This window comes from Saccopteryx leptura, chromosome 1 (assembly GCF_036850995.1).
Source record: "Saccopteryx leptura isolate mSacLep1 chromosome 1, mSacLep1_pri_phased_curated, whole genome shotgun sequence".
Classification (NCBI taxonomy): domain Eukaryota; kingdom Metazoa; phylum Chordata; class Mammalia; order Chiroptera; family Emballonuridae; genus Saccopteryx; species Saccopteryx leptura.
Genome location: NC_089503.1, coordinates 45,733,869 through 45,754,796, shown reverse-complemented (window position 1 = coordinate 45,754,796; position 20,928 = coordinate 45,733,869). Strand labels below are relative to the sequence as shown.

The window sequence follows — 20,928 nt, the reverse complement described above, 5'->3', positions numbered from 1 at the left end:
CTTAACCAGCACTGTGCAGGATCACACTGTTAGATTGTCAAGTTTGTTTGGTGGGAAGAAAGAGCATGAATTTGGCGAAGTTATTTAAACTCTCAGTCAATCTCCTCTTTAATCACAAGGATCCCACTACCATCTACAAAGCGCACACACTGCAAGTTGCTACGGAGTCTAAATGGGAGACCTAGATGAGAAACACTTAGCACAAAGCTCAGTAAACCTTACTTCTTAGTTCCCTCCCCTAACCCCCATCCCCAATTAGGGGCTGTTTGGCCAATGGATTTTCCAACTTTTAAGTTTTATTCCTTCTCCCTCTGACCATTTTATTTATCCATGGCCAGGGGGTAAACATTGAATCCCTGCCTCCTGTACTCTTGCAGCCATGGTAAGACCAGCAAGCAGAAAAACAAGCTCGCAAAAGCTCACTGCCCACCCCCTCCTCCAAAATCTCTGTGGTGCGCTCGCTATATGTATTACACGGGGACTAAACCAAGGGGAGAGAGCCTGTTTTCCTGGCTAGTCTTCCAAGAGAGCTTCTCTTTCAGGTGTTGGAAAGTCAGACACGCTCGGTTAACGCCCTCTGTTGGCATCCTCTGAAACGCACTTGCAGTCTCCTGCTCCCCCTTCCTTATTACTCAGGCTGCCTGCCCAGATTCAGATCTAGTCCAGAAGTTCAGAGCAAGGCAAGAGGCTCTGAACACATCTGTAAAGTCCCCCCAAAGCCTTCTTGAGTCACAGAGAAGCCACAGGATGTGGGTTATGACCTGGGCACCAATTCTGCCTCTACTGCTTACCAACCACATGGGCTGGGTGAAGTCAGTCTGCCTCTTGGAGCTTTGGTTTCCTCTGTGAAATGGAATAACAGCATCTGCTTTGCATCTCTCTTTTTTTTCTTTAGTGAGAAGTGGGGAGGCAGAGAGACAGACTCCTGCATGCGCCCTACCCCAATCCACCTGGCATGCCCACTAGGAGGTGATGCTCTGCCCATCTGGAGTGTTGCTCCATTGCAACCAGAGCCATTCTAGTCCCTGAGGTGGAGGCCATGAAGCCATCCTCAGCGCCCGGGCCAACTTTGCTCCAATGGAGCTTTGGCTACAGGAGGGGAAGAGAGAGACAGAGAGGAAGAAGAGGGGGAAGGGTGGAGAAGCAGATGGGTGCTTCTCTTGTGTGCCCTGGCTGGGAATCGAACCCAGGACATCCACACACCAGGTCGACGCTCTACCACCAAGCCAACAGGCCAGGGGCTGTTGCTTTGCATTTCTCATAGGCATGTGTTGAGATGTTGAAAGGATAGCGTAAGTGACCATATCTTGTTTCAGACATGAGATACTCATGCCAATTTGTGTCTTGCCAGCCATTGACTGTGAGCTCACTGAGTGGTCCCAATGGTCAGAATGTAACAAATCATGTGGGAAAGGCCACATGATTCGAACCCGGATGATCCAAATGGAGCCTCAGTTTGGAGGAGCACCCTGCCCAGAGACTGTGCAGCGAAAAAAGTGCCGCCTCCGGAAGTGCCGACACCCCTCCATCCAGAAGCTGCGCTGGAGAGAGGCCAGAGAGAGCCGGAGGAGCGAGCAGCTGAGGGAGGAGTCTGACAGGGAGCAGTTCCCAGGTACCACTCCCAAGTGTAAGGCTGGAGTTCAGGGAGCTGTCAAAGCCGGGGAAATTAGAGTGGGTTTTGAGGAACTTGTAGGAGTTTGTCAGTTAGAGAAGGGCATCCAAGCAATAGGAACAGTAATTGCAAAGGCACAAAGATGCCAAAGAGCATGGTATGTTCAAGCAAAAACTGGGATCCAGGTGGAGCAAAGGACAAGGGACAGGTGGGAAACCAGGCTGGAGCGGTGGGGACCAGACCATAAAAGGTCTGGTGGTCTGCTGAGGATTTGAGTCTTGGTTCTACAGGTGATGGTTTTAGGAAAGTGACTTCCACAGATATCGGAGTGGTTCGTAGGTGGTAAACCAGAGGCATAGAGGCCAGTTATTAAGTTTAGTGTGTAGCCTAGGAGAGAGGTGATTCCCCCCCACCCCCTCACATAACTTGAGGGAGTTTCAGGACTGAAAAAATCTCCCCATCTGAGGATTCAGTGCTGAACACGCTGGTCCAAGCCAAGACTGCAGAGTCATCAGCAACCATGAAACAATGAGTTGGGAAGATCCATGGTTCAGTCTTGGGTACAGGCCAATGGATGGTCTTTGGATTCCCTAGAGTGGGTGAGGTCGGTGCCCACATAAATGTGAAAATTAAGGGTATATTGCGTTAAACTGTTTTTAAAAGCATAGGTCAGATTACTCCCTTTTTCTTCTCTCTTCCTTAAGGCGTTCCATCCAGGGCGATGAGAAATGCACATATGAGGCGCCACCCAACAAGTTCATGATCTTTCCGATAGGAAGCTGCTCACAGATCAAAGTGTCTGTTGCATGTGGTAGTCAGGTGGCCAGTGAACATTTATTTAAGCCCAACTATATGCCAGGCAGCCACTATGCCATGGTCTTCTCCTCCATGAAACTTAGCCTGGTATTGAATGACCACAAATGCTTCTACAAATGAGTCATATATACAGCACCAAAGAAACTTTTTATTAAAGATCTACCCGGACATCTGGGGTCAGGGAAGTTCTCTTTGAGAAGGACATGTTTATGGAGGAAAAATAACAGATTATACTTGACTTTACTTAGTATTTGGGGGGCTAAGTACTTGGGGAGCACAGCATAAAGAAGTGGTTGACTGTACCCTGAGTGGTTGCTGGGGTTTGAGTCACCCCCAAACAGCAGCCATTTAAAAGGATTCTGTGCTTCAGTGACCTGGGCTGGCTCAGCTGGATGCCTCCTGTGGCCCAGCTTAGGCTTGGTCATGTGGTTACTGTCAGTGAATGGCTCACCTGGGGCTGGAAGGTCTACACCAGCCTCACCTGCATTTCTGGGGCTCAGCTAGGGTGGCGGGGCCCCTCCACGTGATCTTTCCAACAGTCTAGTCAGGCTCTCTTACATGATGATGAAAGGGTCCCCAGCATGCTTTTTTTTTTTTTCCAGGCTGTTTGTTCTTGTCCCATTGGCCAAAGCAAGTCATATAATCAAGCCCAAATTCAAGAGGTGGAGGAATAATAGGCTGCCCCTTGGTGGGAAGAGCTGCAAAGTATTTGTAGTCTATCACCTATGAACTAGTGGTATAAGGACTCCAACCATTATTTAATTCAAAACTTATTATATACAGGAGCAGAAGAGAAGCCCAGAGAACTATATTTGACAGTTGTTGACTCGAGTTCAGCCCTCATGTCTGTCCCCATTTCCTGCCAGCCTAACCAGGCTTCTCCTGCTTGCAGGCTGTAGGATGCGCCCGTGGACAGCCTGGTCGGAATGCACCAAACTGTGTGGAGGCGGGATCCAGGAACGCTACATGACTGTAAAGAAGAGGTTCAAAAGCTCCCAGTTTACCAGCTGCAAAGACAAGAAGGAGATCAGAGCCTGCAACGTTCACCCTTGTTAGCAAGGGTCCACATGGGCCAGGGCTGCACTCTAGATTCCAGGGTCACCAGTGGCTGGACCGTTTGCTTGTTTGTTTAAGGCAATGTAAATCGTGTACACTAGTTTTCATTTCTGCAGTGTTATTAGCCCAGTATTCTGTGGATGCCAGAGCCATCCCTTCTGTTTACTTCTTGGTGGGCAGAGGCTGAGGAGGGCTCCCTCCTCCTCAGCCAGCCCTCCACAGCAGACATGGGTGGTGTCAGCCACCCTGCCTCCTCCTCAGCCAGCCCTCCACAGCAGACATGGGTGGTGTCAGCCACCCTGCCTCCTCCTCAGCCAGCCCTCCACAGCAGACATGGGTGGTGTCAGCCACCCTGCCTCCTCCTCAGCCAGCCCTCCACAGCAGACATGGGTGGTGTCAGCCACCCTGCCTCCTCCTCAGCCAGCCCTCCACAGCAGACATGGGTGGTGTCAGCCACCCTGCCTCATCCTCAGCCAGCCCTCCACAGCAGACATGGGTGGTGTCAGCCACCCTGCCTCATCCTCAGCCAGCCCTCCACAGCAGACATGGGTAGTGTCAGCCACCCTGTACCAAACGGAAATGTGTCCTTTGCAGCATCCACCTGGGTGCAGGACAGGCATAAACAGGCCTCCATAAACAGGCAGCTGTGCCTGGAAATGGTTCTGTCTCGGTCCCAGGTGCAGCAGGAAACATGCCCCCTCAGACAAGGAGAGCAGCTCCTCTGCCTCTCATCTCTGGCCCACTCCTTCTGCAGAAAGCTGTTGTTTGCTCATCTCTTTTAACGTAGCAGAGCTTTAGGTCCCTTGTTGAGTCTCCTCATCATCAGTAATCAATAGTTCTTGGGGAAAACATGGCTGGTAGATGCGAAGAGGGACACGGATGCTGGATGGCTTTCTTCTCTCACTGAGAAATTCTTAATACATTTATCTCACCTCTTAATTCTGGTTCCTGATACCCCAAAGGAAATGACGGCCGCTTTATTTGAATGTAAGGTTGCCAGTTCTTGTACCTGATGCAAAGAGTAACTAAGTCTAGAAAGGATTTTCCTTTTTTTTTTTTTTTTGGTTCGTTTTTGCCACACTTCTCCTAACAGGCCAGCCTTATAAAGTTTCCAATACTAGGTCCTTACTAGAACCAAGGCAGCAAAAGAGGCCTCCCTGGCAATCCCAAACCTGAGTTTTTAAAATCTTTCAACACACATCTAGACTTTTAAGTCTTCAAACCAGTTCTAACAGGTTTTTTTTTACTTATGCGAACATTTGCTAAGTCTCCTCGCAGCCCGCCAAGCCATTCCTTGGGACTTTAAAGGGGGTTTTTAATCATAAAACTGTCCATGTAGAAAGAGCTTTTCTTTCTTCTGTAAAAAGGAAAGGTGCTGCCAGGACCTTCAGAAGGAAGATAGAAATCTAAGGAGAAAGGAATATGACAGAACCAAGCTGGGCAAGAGAATCTGGTGGAAGTCAGCCCTAGGTGGGCTCTCCAGCCCGGGGCTCTGATCCTCGACATATCCATGGGGAGGGAAGGCTGTGCTCATCCATCCCCTCCCCAGCACTCATATAAGTACACCGAGTTCAGGGAAACTGACTACCAAGGATTAGTGTAAAAGAACATTTTACTGAGTGCAGTCCATCAGCAGTTTTTATTCATTCATTGTTAAAATTAGTTGTATTTCTGTTGCTAGTTTTTTTTTTCCATTATGCTTAATCCAAATATGTATCATGGATGAGATGCATACAATGCTTTGAATACACTATTTTAAGAATCTGCATTAAACACATCAGGATACTTCCAAACACAACATATATATGCTATATAGACCTGGATCTGTATTATTTTAACACAAGGAAGACTGTTCAATAAAAAACTCATATGGGTCATTTGTGTTTTTACACTAATTAAGGGTTCATAAGGTTGCGTCTGTTTACAATTGTTATGCACCTCAATCATATTCAGCTAAAGATAGTTTTTGCTCCCTCAATCTGGAGGGTCCATTCTTACTACATCTCTGAGTTTCTGGAGCTTTGTTGCCAACATTATTATAGCCCTTAAATGAACACTTTTCTCCCTCCACAAAGGAACATAAAGAAATAACATGCTTAATTTTCTACCTGGACAAAAAAACAAAAAAAGATGTTGATACAAAATCTGTCCACTTGGGCAACATTACTCTTTGCAATCTAGAGGCATCCTTCCTCTCAACCCCTGAAAATCAAAGTTCCTCAAGACGGTGATCCCTAAGTAACTAGTATCTCATACTCTTATCTGGTCCCTACGGGGTGCATTTTTAATCTTAATTTTGGAGAGTGAAAACCAGGTAACTTGTTAATGGCAGAGAATGGGTAACATCTTTCTTGTGACATCAATGTTATTTCTTTTGCTTACAAGGGGAAATTTATAAGAAGCGTCAAATCTCTTTTTTACCAAAGTCTTGTGTTAGGTGATTTATAGTTTTTCTGGCTAACCAATCATTTTGGAAATAAAGATTTTTTTACTACGAAAATTAAATTTGTTTGGACTTGCACTTGAGATAGCAAACACAGGAAAAATGTCCGTACAAAGGGTAGCTATCATGGTTGTATATATATTATCAATGCCAGACCAGTTGCACTCCAATTTACATCCACATTTTAAGATTACAGTATGTTCAGAGATACAGTCCCTAGCCAGACACTGGGTCACTCACCTGTCACCTTGCCAATGCATTATTTGAAGGAAAACTGTTGTAGTAAATAAGAATAAAGCCTGGGCTTCTTTGGACCCAAAATTTAAAAAAAAATTAAAGATTTTGTGCTGTTTTTCATTTGAACTTTGTGTATTAAACTTGTTTTAGGCATACTCCAAGTCTGTGTACTTCTTCCAGGAAGGAAGCGTACATTCTCACATGAAACGTAGTTCAGGTCAAGCCCATGGCTAAAATGTCAATACACAAAAAATTATCTGTGTCAAATTATTCCTGTGGCCTAACAAATAGCCCACATTCCTCAGGCAGGTTTAAAGGAGTTCAATATTAGCGTGTACCAGGACTGTACAATCAGTCCCTTTATCCCCAGAGTTAAATATTTATATCTTAAAGAAATGGATACGATTGTCCAAACAAAACTAAGCAGAAATGTTTAATCCCCAATCACAACAACACAGAATCGAGGAAGATACAGACATTCCACTACTTATTTGGTACCATTGATTTTAATAACAGAATGATTCATTTTGTTCTTAAAAATTGCCCCAAGTAGAGAATGAATGAAAATAAAATAAAATAGTTCCTTGTGAAAACGAGTGAGGTGCTCTAACCAACTATAAATAGCAGCTGAATGCTAATGAGCATGAGGATAATTCTTCATTTTAAATGCTCTGAAATCTGTGAGCGAAAGATCTGTACTAAAATAACACATTTAAATAATGACATCCCTGTCGGTTCAGAAGGTTCCATACGCTCTGCAGGGCAGGGGGGCAGAGGCCATTAAGCCAGGGGACCTGGGTTCAATCAAGTACTGCTGTGTCCAAGAGGATGGGAGAGCAGCGCCAGTTGGTGCTCTCTTCTGGCCTCAGGCTTCCATACAGCTCTTACACTAAAGGTTTCCCCTGTCCCACCTCCACCATGGAGCCAGGTCTCATCTCGACAGCAAGTCCTGAGCGCATCCTGACACAGCAGTTACTAGTAACCAGTCTTACCCCATAGGTCTCCCACTTCTTTAAAAACCAGGAAATGCCCACTTCATGTTGAAGCTGGCTCGAGTTGCGTGCCTGTCACTTATAACGGAAAACACCCTGACAAATAGAGAACACATGCAATACTTTGTCCGAGGTAGCAGCAGAGCAAAACGCAACTCTGGACTTGCCACTTAACATGCATAACATCGTCATGTAAGCTAGCATTCATTAACATTTTCTCATATTGCTCTAAATTCTGCATAAAACTCAGATTATATTCTTAGCTACTTCCCTGGCATTAAAATTGACTGGTAATAGCTCTCATATTTTAAGTAGTTATGTGTTTAAAGAGTTCTTTATCTCAAATAATCTTAAGTATCAGCATAAAGGAAAAGGGCAAACATCATATTCAAGACTACTGACCCCTTTACATTAGTTGTTTATAAAAGCAGTCTTTTTTTAAAATGTATTGGTATGCAATGCCTACTGCATTTTAGAGAGGGGAGAGAGGAGGAGCAGGAAGCATCAACACCCCTATGTGCCTTGACCAGACAAGTGCAGGGTTTCAAACCGGCGACCTCAGCATTCCAGGTCAACGCTTTATCCACTGTGCCACCACAGGTCAGGCCATACTGCATGATCTTAACCTGCAATTTACTAGCTTATCTGGAAGTCAGAGGGAAACGTGAAAAACACCCCAATCTTCTGCGCCCTTCCCTACTACGTTAATGCTACTCCACGCGAGATCTGCAGCTTGAGTACATCCACAAAGCATCGTTACCACCCTACAAGGCTATGCAGAAATTGAAAGCCAACCCTTAGAAAGTTTTGTGACAATCTGACACTGCATGATATCCAAGAGCATGACTATTTTTCTAGTAATTCATTTTTATTCCATTTAGCAAAAGTATCAGTCCACAAAAGTAAAAATGAAAAATTTTAAAAAACCGGCTCTTCACCACAGTCAGGGAAGGGCCACACTACGCCATTCTCTCTTTTTTTTTTTTTTTTTTTTTTTTTACTAAGGCAGAGATTGACAGGGACAGAAAGACAGAAATGGAGAGAGATGAGAAGCATCAATCATTAGTTTTTCGTTGTGACTTCTTAGTTGTTCATTGATTGCTTTCTCATACGTGCCTTGACCACGGGCCTTCAGCAGACCGAGTAACCCCTTGCTGGAGCCAGCGACCTTGGGTCCAAACTGGTGAGTTTTTTGCTCAAGCCAGATGAGCCTGCGCTCAAGCTGGCGACCTCGGAGTCTCGAACCTGGGTCCTTCCGCATCCCAGTCCGACGCTCTATCCACTGCGCCACCACCTGGTCAGGCCACACTACGCCATTCTTACTGGACCGTCAGGACAGGATGCCCGCGTGCAAACCCCAGGCTTTTGAGCTTTTTAAATGCTTCAGTATCTACACAGTAGATCTACCTCCAGGCTTGTATACCTATATATCTACAGTTAAGTACCCTGCACTCACTCTTTTTCTTACTCCTCTAATATCCTACCCGGTTGAGCAAGATAACTGCCCAGTGTCCTCTGATTTTGCCATGGCATTTCTCAGGAGTAGCTCACTTACTTTCCCCACCTCCTTGCCCTCCAATCATACTTCAATCTACTATAATCTGGTTCCTACACCCAGATTGAAACAAACATGTCAGTCATCAGCAACCTCCAAACCACCACTGCTGCCTCTTATTCCCTGGTCCCTGTCTGGTTCCGCCCCCCCCCGCCCCCCCCGGCCCCCCCCCACCTTCCCGACATCCTTGACAAGAAGTTTCCTGGTTATTTCTCCAGGTTCTGGCTGTTCCCTCAGCTTTTTGCTGCCTCTTAATCCTCTACCCCCAATGTTATTTTTCCTCCAAATGTATATATACCCTTTGACCTTCCCTCAAACATTCTCTTGCTATTTCAATCCACTCCCATCTCAACTATTAGTTCTAAATGAATAAATTCTAAATCTGGACTTCTAGTCCTGGCCTCTTCTTTTGAGCCCCATTCCCCACTCATAAACGCCCCCTGGACTAACCCCATTTGTAACTGGCACAATCACCATTTATTTCTATAATTAGAGCTGCCTATGCTCATTCATTCATCAAATGGTTGGTTTTTCTGCACGTGCCAGGAAATATGGATACAGCAATAGACATGGTTCTCCCCTCACAGAGCTTATGACACTAAGACGCAAATCAGACAAGACACAAAATAATCACAGGTGGAAATTAAATAAATTAAATAAGTTACATAAATACAGGGCAGCAGTGTGAGGCTAGTCAAGAGGGCTCTCTGAGAATGTAGCACCTAAGCCAAGAGCAAATGGATAAAACAACTATTTGGAATAGTTGAGTGAAGCAACTGATTTGGAAAATATGTGGTGTGTTCTAGGGAAGTGTCCTTCAACCACGTCTGCAGACCTGTCCACCAGAAATTTCGGCCCAGGCCACGAAAGTTAACCACCCTGATGTTGTATGAAGATTACAGACCCAATTATCTTAGTCGAATTTACTTATGCTCAGGATAATTTCTGCCTCAGTAGTCCCCAAAATAACTCTATTTTCACCTGTCCCCAAGTGTAAAAAGGTTGAAAACCACTGTTCTGGGGTCTAAGAAAGCAAATCAACTTGAACATAAATGAGAAGCAGGAAGATGACAGTTCCTTGTATATCACAGTAAGAAATTCAGATATTAGCCAAAGTGTACTGAGATGATGACAGATTTTCAACAGCAGTGTGATATTTAATTTATGGTCTAAAAAATATCCCTATGGCCACATTGAAATAACAACTTTGTGAGGGCAAAATGGAAATAAACAGAGTCCTCTATGGTAACCTGGGTGTGAGAAAAGGGGCTGAGACAAAAGAGGCAGAACAAACAGAATGAGGAGATTCCACGATTCCAGTATCTTACCTGATCACCTTCCTAAGTTCATTGTTTCTCCACTATTCAAACTACCACTAGAGCAGATCTAGGCAGCCTGTGTTCAGAATCCTTGGCAGTTTTCCATTATAGACAGAAGGACTATCCTATTTAAAGCCCTCTACATTCTAAGCTGAGTATATTTTACCATTAGTTTTTCCCATTAAACTTAACATGCTTTTAGGTTAAGATCCCAATCCCAGAACACACTTTGCATTCTGCCAACTTGGTGCCTTTGCCCAGGCTCTTCCCAGCTTTCTCACCCCTTTCCACCTCAAATCCTATCAATCGGCAAAGCTCCAGCCAAAACACCACTTGTAACTAAGAAACTCCCTCAGATTTTCCAGGAGGAATATATAGCATCGCTTCTGCAGAACCGACTGCATGCTTCTCATACTCGGCCTTAACTCTACAGCCCTGACATTTGTTTTTGTCATTCTTAACCTTCCTCCACTAGATACTAATTTGTAGGAAGGAAAAGCTCAAATGTATCCATTTCCCCAGAACACCTAGTAAAGTTTGTCAAAGGAAATATGTTTAAATTAAAATACCTTTTTTTGCCCTGGCAGGTTGGCTCAGTGGTAGAGCGTCAGCCTGGAGTGCAGGAGTCCCGGGTTCAATTTCCAGCCAGGGCACACAGGAGAAGCGCCCATCTGCTTCTCCACCCCTCCCCCTCTCCTTCCTCTCTGTCTCTCTCTTCCCCTCCCGCAGCCGAGGCTCCATTGGAGCAAAGTTGGCCCGGGTGCTGGGGATGGCTCCTTGGCCTCTGCCTCAGGCACTGGAATGGCTCTGGTTGCAACAGAGCGACGCCCCAGATGGGCAGAGCATCACCCCCTGGTGGGCATGCTGGGTGGATCCCGGTCGGGCACATGCGGGAGTCTGTCTGACTGCCTCCCCGTTTCCAACTTCAGAAAAATACAAAAAAAAAAAATACTTTTTTTCTCCCTAAAAAATACTTTGAAACTTTATATAAGCAGTCATTGGTTAAATATTCATAAGTGGTCAAGTAATTGAAAGGCACTACTTTATCATTCCCTCCTCATATTTACCTGCCAGTCATCTGTTCAATGGGCTCGTTATATAGGAATGGGAAAAGAAATAAATTAGAGTAAGTGGTGCTAAAAGTAAGAAGAGAAACAGGCTAGACCTTAAGTATATACAACCTTGTTACAGCAAATTTTAAAAGTCAATTTAAAGTAAGGGACTAATTTATATTATAAAACTCAAAGTCCCTAATTTAAAGAATCATCACTGTAAAATGTATGTCAATAAGGCATAGTGTCCAACTCTAAAATATTATAAATCTTTAAACATTACAGGAAGAAAATTCCTAGAACAGATATTCATGACTTTCAATTCAGGAAATCCTGAATTTCCAAATATATAAAGAAACATAAGAAAATTTGAAGTTAGAAATGTGATCTCAAATATTCAATGTGCTAAAGAGCAGGATTGGCAAACCATGGCCCATAGATCAAAGCCAGTTTTCCATCTGTTTTTGTACAGAAGGGTTTTTACCATCTTAAATAAATTATTTTTAAAATTCAAGATTAATATTTCATGACACATGGAAATGATAGAAAATACAAATTTCAGTGTCCACAAATAAAGTTTTATTGGAACACAGCCACATTCATTCATTTATACATTGTTGATGGCTGCTTCAGTGCTACAATGATACAGAGACTAAATGGCCCACAATGCCCAAGATGATATTTACAATCTGGCCCTTTACAAAAAAAGTTTGCCAACCCCCCAGCTATAGAGAAAAGATTTCAAGTCATAGATTAAGAGGGCTACAAGGCACCTCTGACTGTATGATGGAAATCAAATAGGAAACTTCAGCTTCCAACCACAAAGTAACAGAAACTGGATTTACCCTCCTACCTTAGACAATCAGAAAACTGGAGTAAATATGTGAAACAATTGGTTTCAGACATTATACACCAAGCAGCATAGGATTACACTCCCTGATGGAAGAGAAACAAGTAAGGTAAGCCTTAAAACTGCCCTAGCTTTGGGCCCAGAGGCCCACTCCAGACTGCAGAGGGGATGGGGAATTCTAAGCAGGGTACAAATGTGTCCCTGAGCTGAAAAGACAAGACACTGGAGATTGGGAGTTTGAGGCAGCCGAAGGTTACAGGACAAAGTTCTGGCAAGGAGAGAACTACACAGAAAAAGAGTTCTAAAAATATACATTGGGTCAATGAGTCTTTGTTGAATATTAAGATATGTATGTATAAGGTGAAACTCCACTTAGCTGGGCAAAGAATGACCCAGGAGCTGTGAACTGAATGGTCCCCAGAGCTCACACGGGGCTGAGAATTGTTTCAGTTCCCATTAGCCAAATTGGAGATTCCTCATTGATTACTTAGGGCATTCAGTAGAGACCCCAAATAGTCCACACTTACTTGTGGAGCTAAACTATCCTGGGAAAAAGTTACTTGAGACTGCATGAAGCTTAAAAACAAGCCTTAAAAGGATCAAACTGAACTATAAGTAAATTAAACCAACTGCCAGAACAAAGCCCAACAATGTTTAGATTAATATAACAAAATCTAGGCACCAAACATAAAATACACAATGTCCAGCATCCAATCGAAATTTAGTAGACATGCAAAAAAGCAAGAAAATGTGATCCATAACTAGAGAAAAATCAGTCAATAGAACAGATCCAAAAATTGCAGATATGATGAGATCAGCAGAAAAGAACATTACAACAATTATTTATAACCATGTCCAAATAGTCAATACAATGGGAGAATTAAATCCTTTATAAAGTTACTTTAGTGACTGTTTTCTCAAATCTCCCAAGGATGGTACACAGCTAAGTATCATTATAGATTCATGGAAGAGACATTCATTTATTACACATAACAGATACGGCATTAGACTCAATTCTCTGGGAACCCAGGTGAGAGAGGCCGGATCAGAGAAATACATGACCATAATGAGTACAGAAAGAGAAGATATAACAACAACAACAAGAAAACAACAGAACCTCTAGAGAAGAAAAAAAAGGGTATAAAATAAAAAATTCATTGAATGGGATTACTGGCAGATCAAACAAGTGCAGAAGAAAAGGTTAGGAAACTTTAAGATACAGCAATAAAATTTATCCCACATGAAGCACAGAGAAAAAAATAAGTGAGTTAACAAAATTTAACTTTCAGGCCACTTTGCCACAAATCATCTATTTAGAATAAAATGAAAGGTTTTCCGTTAAGTCTAGATATTATGTGACAGTCTCTTGCTTTCTGAAGTTACCCATGATAAATAAAAAACTTTCCCAAATGAAAGTACTAAGAAGGACATATGATAGTGCTATAGTATCAAAAGCCACAGGATAAATGTGGTATCTTACTGGGCAATAATTTTTATTGACATTTAAATAAATGCGTGTGCTTTGCTCCAGCTGTTTTAGGCTTCATCCTCAGAAATATTCCTCTTTCCTCTGTAGTTGGGGTTCTCTCATCAGGAGCACTTCGTAGAAGTTTAAGAAACATGACTTAGGAAATCAATAAGAACAAGCCATTTCACTTCAAGTTTACCTACTAAAATGACCAATATTGACTCTTAGTTTCAAACCCTGCAGGCATTGTTGGGAAAGGCTTAGAGCTACTAAAGTAAATTTCCTCCAACACTCACTCCTTCAAGGAACCACCAAAATAACAAGTCATCATGCAGCATCTTGTGATAACAGATCAATTTTAATTCTAGCACCTGAAGCTATACAAGGGTACGCTTTATAAACCTCACGGGACTGTTGTACACATTCAATAAAGTGACAACTGTGCAATACCACTTAGTATCTCAAAATCAGGGACGTACTTTTGAATTGTTTAAACACAATCCACAGAATTAAAAACAAAATTGGAAGCCATCCACAGTTAAACTAATTGTCAATTTAAAGTTTTACACGTACTACTTGATACAACAGTCAATATCTAGTAGGGATATGGAAAGTGATTTTAGATCCTCATCCTGTTGTATGCCCTATGAGGAGGGTTACTTGGAAGCTATGGGACTGGCCAGAGGTGGCTACAACCAGGACCAGAACAGCAAGGAAAGTTTCTTTAAACCAGTTTCTGTAGTTTTCACTTTTTTTCTTGTCAGTTAAAAGTGAACAGTGAGAATTAAATACTTATCTTTACATATACACAGGTATGCTGTGGAAGCATAGTTGCTTACAAACATATAAAAATACTTGTTAACTAGTTTGATAAGAAAATAATGTATAAAAGTATATAGCAAAAACATTAATCATCTCTGACCCTGGAAAGATCAATTCCATATTTTATATTACAAACAAAAACAGATTTAGTTTTTTTGAATCCCTTATCCAGAAATACTTAAAAAGGAAGACAGACATAAATTCTTTATTTTTACTCTGAACATGGTTGTGAAAAGACTTAAAATAGAAAACCAAGAACACTGAAACGCCTAAGTCCAGAGTGAGTCCGACTATTTGGCCACATACAATGTTATCACCTTGACGAGCAGGGGTAATAATTAACCTAAATCTACAAAGGGCAGGTTGGTATTTTGGCCACTGGAAAACAAAGGCTGGAGCATCAGTGAAAGTCTGAGATGTCTCACTTTTGAGGATTCAATTCAGTGTATTTAAGGTAACTGAAGGTGACGGCAAAAGTTTTAAGATAGGCAAAAATTCACATTAAAAAAAAAAACAAAACACCTCCCTATGTTTCTATTTAGAGTAACAGTAGGCAAAATGATTCCAGAAGTTAAAAGTTATTTCAAAACCCATGACTTCAGTTTGGCAAACAGCTTAGGTTCCAAATCTCATTCATCCCTATTAAAATATAAGCCCTTAAAAAAGAAATGTGTCTGTTTATACAGATATACATTTTAAAATAATCAGATAATCTCTGAAGCAGCCTTAGTGTTTCCTTTAAATCTGTCTTGAAATGATCATAGGATTAGCTTCCCGGAAAAGATGAGCCAGCTTCTCGGTCTAAGGCCACCACAGTGGTCGTGTGTCTAAGGCTAGAAAGGTAGCAACTGACGTAAACCGTACAGAGAGGAGAAGATAAGGGCTTTTCCTGGCAGTTGGTAGCTAAAACTCAAGGGATTCTTAGAAAATGACACAATGGCAGCCTTTCTTGTCTTTTTCTTTCCGCGTTGGTTCTGGAGAAGGAGGACATTCCTGCTCTTGAAATTTCCTGGAAGACAGAAAAATCTACATATAGTTGCCTTCTTGGTAATATATTATTACAAATACAGGTTATTTTTTGATAAGTCTAGGGTATGTGTATATGCTTTTCAGTGTTAAATTTCAACTAGGGAATCAAAGCAAATGTTGATGGGGGCATAGGGGGAGTCCAGCAGCAAATGCTTTAACACCAGCATATGCAGGTTGTCTAAGTTGTATTAATAGGTGAGTCTTAAATCAGATGAGATGCTGAACTCAGTACCTCTAAATTCCTTCCCAGTTTAAAATTCCATGACTTTAAGGTATACTTGGCATAAATATCCGTCACTAGAGTACAATATAACATTACCCTTATGAGTATTACAGTTCTTAACCATGTTCTACAACTTAGTAGCTGTAAGTCAATATTAGACAAGTTAGTTGACTTCTCTGAACCACTATGTTTTAGAAGAGAATAATAAAAACCCACCTTTCACTGCTGCTATGAGGATTAAAGATCTTGTTACGTTTAGTGCCTCATGTACCTGGCAGTAAAAAGCCCCTTTTCCCACCCACTCACTCCTGACTGATCAATGGATACAGATGGATTCTGAGGATCAAAACCAAGGACAAAACATTTCAAAACAGCAGTAAAATTTTAAGAAAAACTAGTTCCTCTCCCTGCGTTAAAATACACATAACATAAAATTTAGCATCATCACCATTTCTAAGCGTGAGGCATTTAAACAGTCACAATGCTATACTACTACCCACCACCATCCATCTCCAGAACTCTTCCATCTCACAAAATTCACTCTGGATTCATTAAAAAATAAGACCTCAGATTTTTAACAAACTACTAAAAAAAACAAAAAAAACCTAGACTCATTATTCCACCCCCATAAAGAGAATGCTCTGAAAAGAAGCTAAGGGTTACAAGAAGCCCATAGTTCAGATAGCACTTCAGCTTAGATACACAATTAACATGAGCCCACTCCACATACCTGTCAAAATCTCTAACTAGCAGAGAAACCAGGAGATCTAAAGAGCAGAGGGTGAAGTAGGGGCCAGGCACAAACTTAAAATAATCAAATCAAACCAAGCCCTGCCCACAAAAGCAACTCAATCTTTCTCACACACAAACATATACAGTGACTCCAGCTGACCTGAACCATCACCTCAAGCTTGCTGGAACCCATTAACACTCTCTGAACCACAGGGCCCCCTAAGCCAGCTAAACAGAAAGGCTCTTTGTAGTCTGGATACTACACTTCATGGCCTGTGGGGGTGCTGAATCTCTACTACTAGGCTTACTCTTCCCTGGAAGGTGTTGGTTAAGAAGCAAAGTCCCAGTTCTGCCATGTAATATGTCTAAGCTTCAAACAAGTTATTTAACTTCTCTGTACCTGTTTCCTCATCTGAAAGTGGAGATAAATGAAAGTATTTGGCTCTTCGGGTGGTGGTGAGGATTAAATGTATGAATATATGTAAAGCACTCAGCACAGCGTCTGGCAGAAACTGCCACTCAAATTTCACCCTCTTTACCCTCTTCAGACTACCACCACCTCTGCAAGTTGCACAGATTCTTTTCAAAATCCCCATGTATCCTCTCTACTTACATATAATCAAATTAGGTTTATATGTAGGAAGTACTAGAATATGTACTTAAAATTTTTAACATACCATATGTATTAATCCCTCAATTCTCAGAAAAGCTCCTGCATAAAATTCCTTTCTTACTAAAAACATGTAATGCTTTGTTTTGGTTTTTTTCAATTAATGGTCTTTAAAAGCACAGTGTTATTATCTGTCAAATTCGATAAATTAAAACAAATTTCTAAAATGTGTTTTCCTTACCTTATAACCCGGACAAGTTCATGGAAAGCTTGATCTACATTCATTCTAATCTTTGCTGATGCCTCCATGTAAGTCACCTTCAGTTGTCGTGCCAGCTGCTGTCCTTCTTCCTGTGTCACCTGAAATTCCAAGAGCTGCGTTTGAGGTACTGTTTTAATAATCAGATCTGCTCCCTCTAACCTTTGGCCACAGATTGCACTATCTATCCGCCCAGAGGCCAGGCTGGTTTGTCACAGATGAACCAAAAAGACTTCATAGCTCAACACATACTGAAGCCCAGCTCTGTGGAACAACTCATAAGAACATACCTGTGACAAGAACAAGATTTCAGGCGAGTGATTACTCAAAAAGTACTGACTACAAATGTGATAAATCCTAGGAAGGTAAAGTACAAGGTGCTATGAGAGTCTATAATTGTGTCAGGCAGGTGAAAGCTTCCTGAGGAAGTGATATTTAAGCTAAGAACTCAATAAAGAATACAAAGCTAGGTGGAAGTAGGGTGAGGAAATATCCTTCACAAAGGAAACAGCACGTGTGAGTGAGGCCACAGTGGGGCATGGGCTTCCTAAGTTCGGGGAACAGAAAGAAGCCGAAAATTGCTGGAATACAGTAGGCATCCCTCTCTCAACAACTGACTAAGCAAACAGAAAGAAAATCAGTAGTGATACATATAGAAGGTTTGAACAACACTATCAAACAAACTTATCATAATTGACAGGGAACACTTTACCCAACAACAGCAAAATACACATTCCTTTGAAATGAGAGTGGGTCATTAATCTCCATAAATTTAAAGGGATTCAATTGAGAAAATGCATGTTTTTTGACCACAGTAGAATAAATTAGAAATCAACAGAAAAAATAAATAGGAAATCTCTAACTATGGAGAAACTACACACTTTTCAAAATTTGTGGGATGCTACTAAAGAAGTATATAAGGAAATTTATAGGACTAAGTGTTTTTATGAGTAAAAATCTCAATGTAATAACTACCTTCTACCTTAAGATGTTGTAAGGTACCAAAAAGCTGAAAAATTAATATTGATATTCTAGAAGGAAAGGTCAGGCTTTCCTGTCAGGCTTTTCTGCCTGTCCTTCCTTTGGGGAGGGGAGGGAAAAGAATGTAGAAGTTTCTGGCTTGCAAGAACAATGGGTCATTTAGTTTTAAATCTAAAATAAAGGTTAACCAAGAAACTTCTTCTCTTTCAATAGGAGACAGAATTTACATAACACCTTACATTGATTGTAGTTCCTCCCCCATCCTGGAATCTTGAGAGTAAAATACCTCTAGGCTACTGAGAGAATATGAACCCTAAAACAGTGGTCCCCAACCCCTGGGCTGTTGACCAGTACCGGTCAGTGGGCCATTTGGTACTGGTCCGCAGAGAAAGAATAAATAACTTACATTATTTCCATTTTATTTATATTTAAGTCTGAACAATGTTTTATTTTTTAAAAATGACCAGATTCCCTCTGTTACATCCATCTAAGACTCACTCTTGACGCTTGTCTTGTAAGTTCGACAATTATATTTTAAAATACCACAGTTTTTGCCTGACCAGGCGGTGGCACAGTGGATAGAGCATCAAACTGGGATGCAGAGGACCCAGGTTCGAGACCCCGAGGTCACCAGCTTGAACGCAGGCTCATCTGGGTTGAGCAAAAGCCCACCAGCTTGAACCCAAGGTCGCTGGCTCCAGCAAGGGGTTACTCAGTCTGCTGAAGGCCCGCGGTCAAGGCACATATGAGAAAGCAATCAATGAACAACTAAGGTGTTGCAACGCACAATGAAAACTAATGATTGATGCTTCTCATCTCTCTCCGTTCCTGTCTGTCTGTCCCTGTCTATCCCTCTCTCTGACTCACTCTCTATGTAAAAAATTTAAAAAAATAAAAATAAATAAAAATACCACAGTTTTTACACCAGTCACATAATTTCATTTTGTGCATTTATCTGTCCCACCCTAAAGGCCAGTCCGTGAAAATATTTTCTGACATTAAACCAGTCCGTGGCCCAAAAAAGATTGGGGACCACTGCCCTAAAAGATTTGTAAACATCTTTGATTGTGTTACCTTGAAAGTCTTAATGTTTCTGTGTATCCCCTAAACAAATGTTGTAAGCTTGTGCCATGATGTCATGCTCCCCCCTGCCCATGTGTGATCAAGGGTATATAAACAGCCCCTGAAATATTCTGGGGGCTTGCAAATGATTTGGGCTTCCAGATGGCCCCATGTAAGCCATATGTGGACAGCATATTTAATAAATCTCCTCCTTTAATAAAACTCTTCAAAATTCATCTGGACTTGGTGTCTCTACGTAAACCCACAGAATTGAGGTACAGGTATTTTACAACAAAGATACTTAAAAAAAAAAGCATATGAAAACCATACTATTCACAAGAAGGGAAATAATAAAGCTAAGAATGGAAAGCAATGAAATAGAAAATAGAAAACCACAGCAAACATAAATAACTCCAAACTCGTTTTTAGAAGGTCAAAGTGACAAATCTGGCTAGAATGGTAAAAAAGAGAGAAGAGACACAAACTACCAACATCAGTAATGGGAAATATTCCATCACTTCAGATCGTATAGGGATATGGATATTAAAAGATAGTGAAGAAATATTACAAGCAACTTTACACTAATAAATTCAGCAAGTTCGGTGAAATAGACATATTCCTTGAAAGACACAAGCTACAAAGCTCACTCACAAAAGATTAGATGACCTGAATGGTGCTGTATTGATAAAATAAATTTAATTTGTTGTAAGAATCTTCCCTCAAACACAACAAAAACCTAGATGGATTCATGAGTGAATTCTATCAAACTAGTTTTGCTGAAACTGTTCCAGAAAAATTGAAGAATTCTTTCAACTCCTTCTATGAAGCATCATTACTCTCCCACCAAAACCAAAGATGTAACAAAACTACATAGTCCAATATCTCTCATGATCCTAAATGTAAAAATTCTGAATAAATATTTAATAAGTAGAATTTAACACTACATGGAAAGGAGAGTTTTCTTCTAAGAATGCAGTATTGGTTTAATATGCAAAAATGAATCAATATAATTCACCTCTTGAACAAACTAAAAAAAAAAAAATCATATGATCTTAATAGATACAGAAATAATTCTGGCAAAATCCAACATCCATTCTTGATTTAAAAAATAAAAATAAAAACACTTTACAAATGGAATAGTGGAGAACTCTGTTAACCTGATGACAAAGGGCGTCTAATGTCAAATTACAATAGAATAAGGTGTTCGAGCCATCTATATCACTACTGATTTTTTCTACTTGCTCAATCACTGCGAGAAAGGTTCTGAAATTTCTGATGGTAAGTATGAGTATGTCCGCTTCTCCCTGTTGTTTTTTCAATTTTGGCTTGAAAAAATTTTAAATTGTTATTAGGTGCATAAAACCCTACAACATACAGCATACTCAATGGTGAAAGACTAAACGCTTTGTCCCCAAGATGAAACTGTGTCAAAAGTACCCCTTACACCACTCTTGCCATTGTACTGGTGGTTCTGGGCAGTGAGGTAAGGCCAAGAAAGGAAGAAAAGGCATCAGTCACGTCAGAAAGGAAGCAATAAAACTGTCTTTACTAGCAAATGACACGACTGTTTATCATGTTACAGCATTTACAAAAGAACACCTAGATAAATGACTTTAGCATTTTTCCAGGATGTAACACAAATATACAAAAGTTATGATCCTATTTTTATAAATGCACATCACTGAAAAACCAGAAGAATGTGGTTCTCTATGGGTGATAAGCTCCTAAACATTTTTTCCCTCATCTCTATTTTCTAACTTTTCTGCAAATGTTTACTTTTGTGGTAATGACAGCAATAAAAGTCATTTTT

General features: G+C 41.2%; 2 protein-coding genes across 3 annotated transcripts in view; one reads left to right on the top strand and one right to left on the bottom strand.

Moving 5' to 3' along the window:
- SPON1 (spondin 1) overlaps positions 1-5,628 on the top strand; it is a 330,616-nt gene extending 324,988 nt beyond the window's left edge. The window contains exons 15-16 of the mRNA XM_066365514.1: positions 1,352-1,612; positions 3,321-5,628. Coding sequence (XP_066221611.1) covers positions 1,352-1,612; positions 3,321-3,484 — 425 coding nt within the window. The 3' untranslated portion in view covers positions 3,485-5,628. The remainder of the gene's footprint in view (positions 1-1,351; positions 1,613-3,320) is intronic.
- Positions 5,629-13,739: 8,111 nt separating this feature from the next.
- RRAS2 (RAS related 2) overlaps positions 13,740-20,928 on the bottom strand; it is an 85,445-nt gene continuing 78,256 nt past the window's right edge. For both annotated transcript variants that reach the window (XM_066365489.1, XM_066365479.1), the window contains exons 5-6: positions 17,058-17,176; positions 13,740-15,231 (exon numbers count right to left, since the gene is read on the bottom strand). In XM_066365489.1, the coding sequence (XP_066221586.1) occupies positions 15,144-15,231; positions 17,058-17,176 (207 nt within the window). In that variant the 3' untranslated portion in view covers positions 13,740-15,143. The remainder of the gene's footprint in view (positions 15,232-17,057; positions 17,177-20,928) is intronic.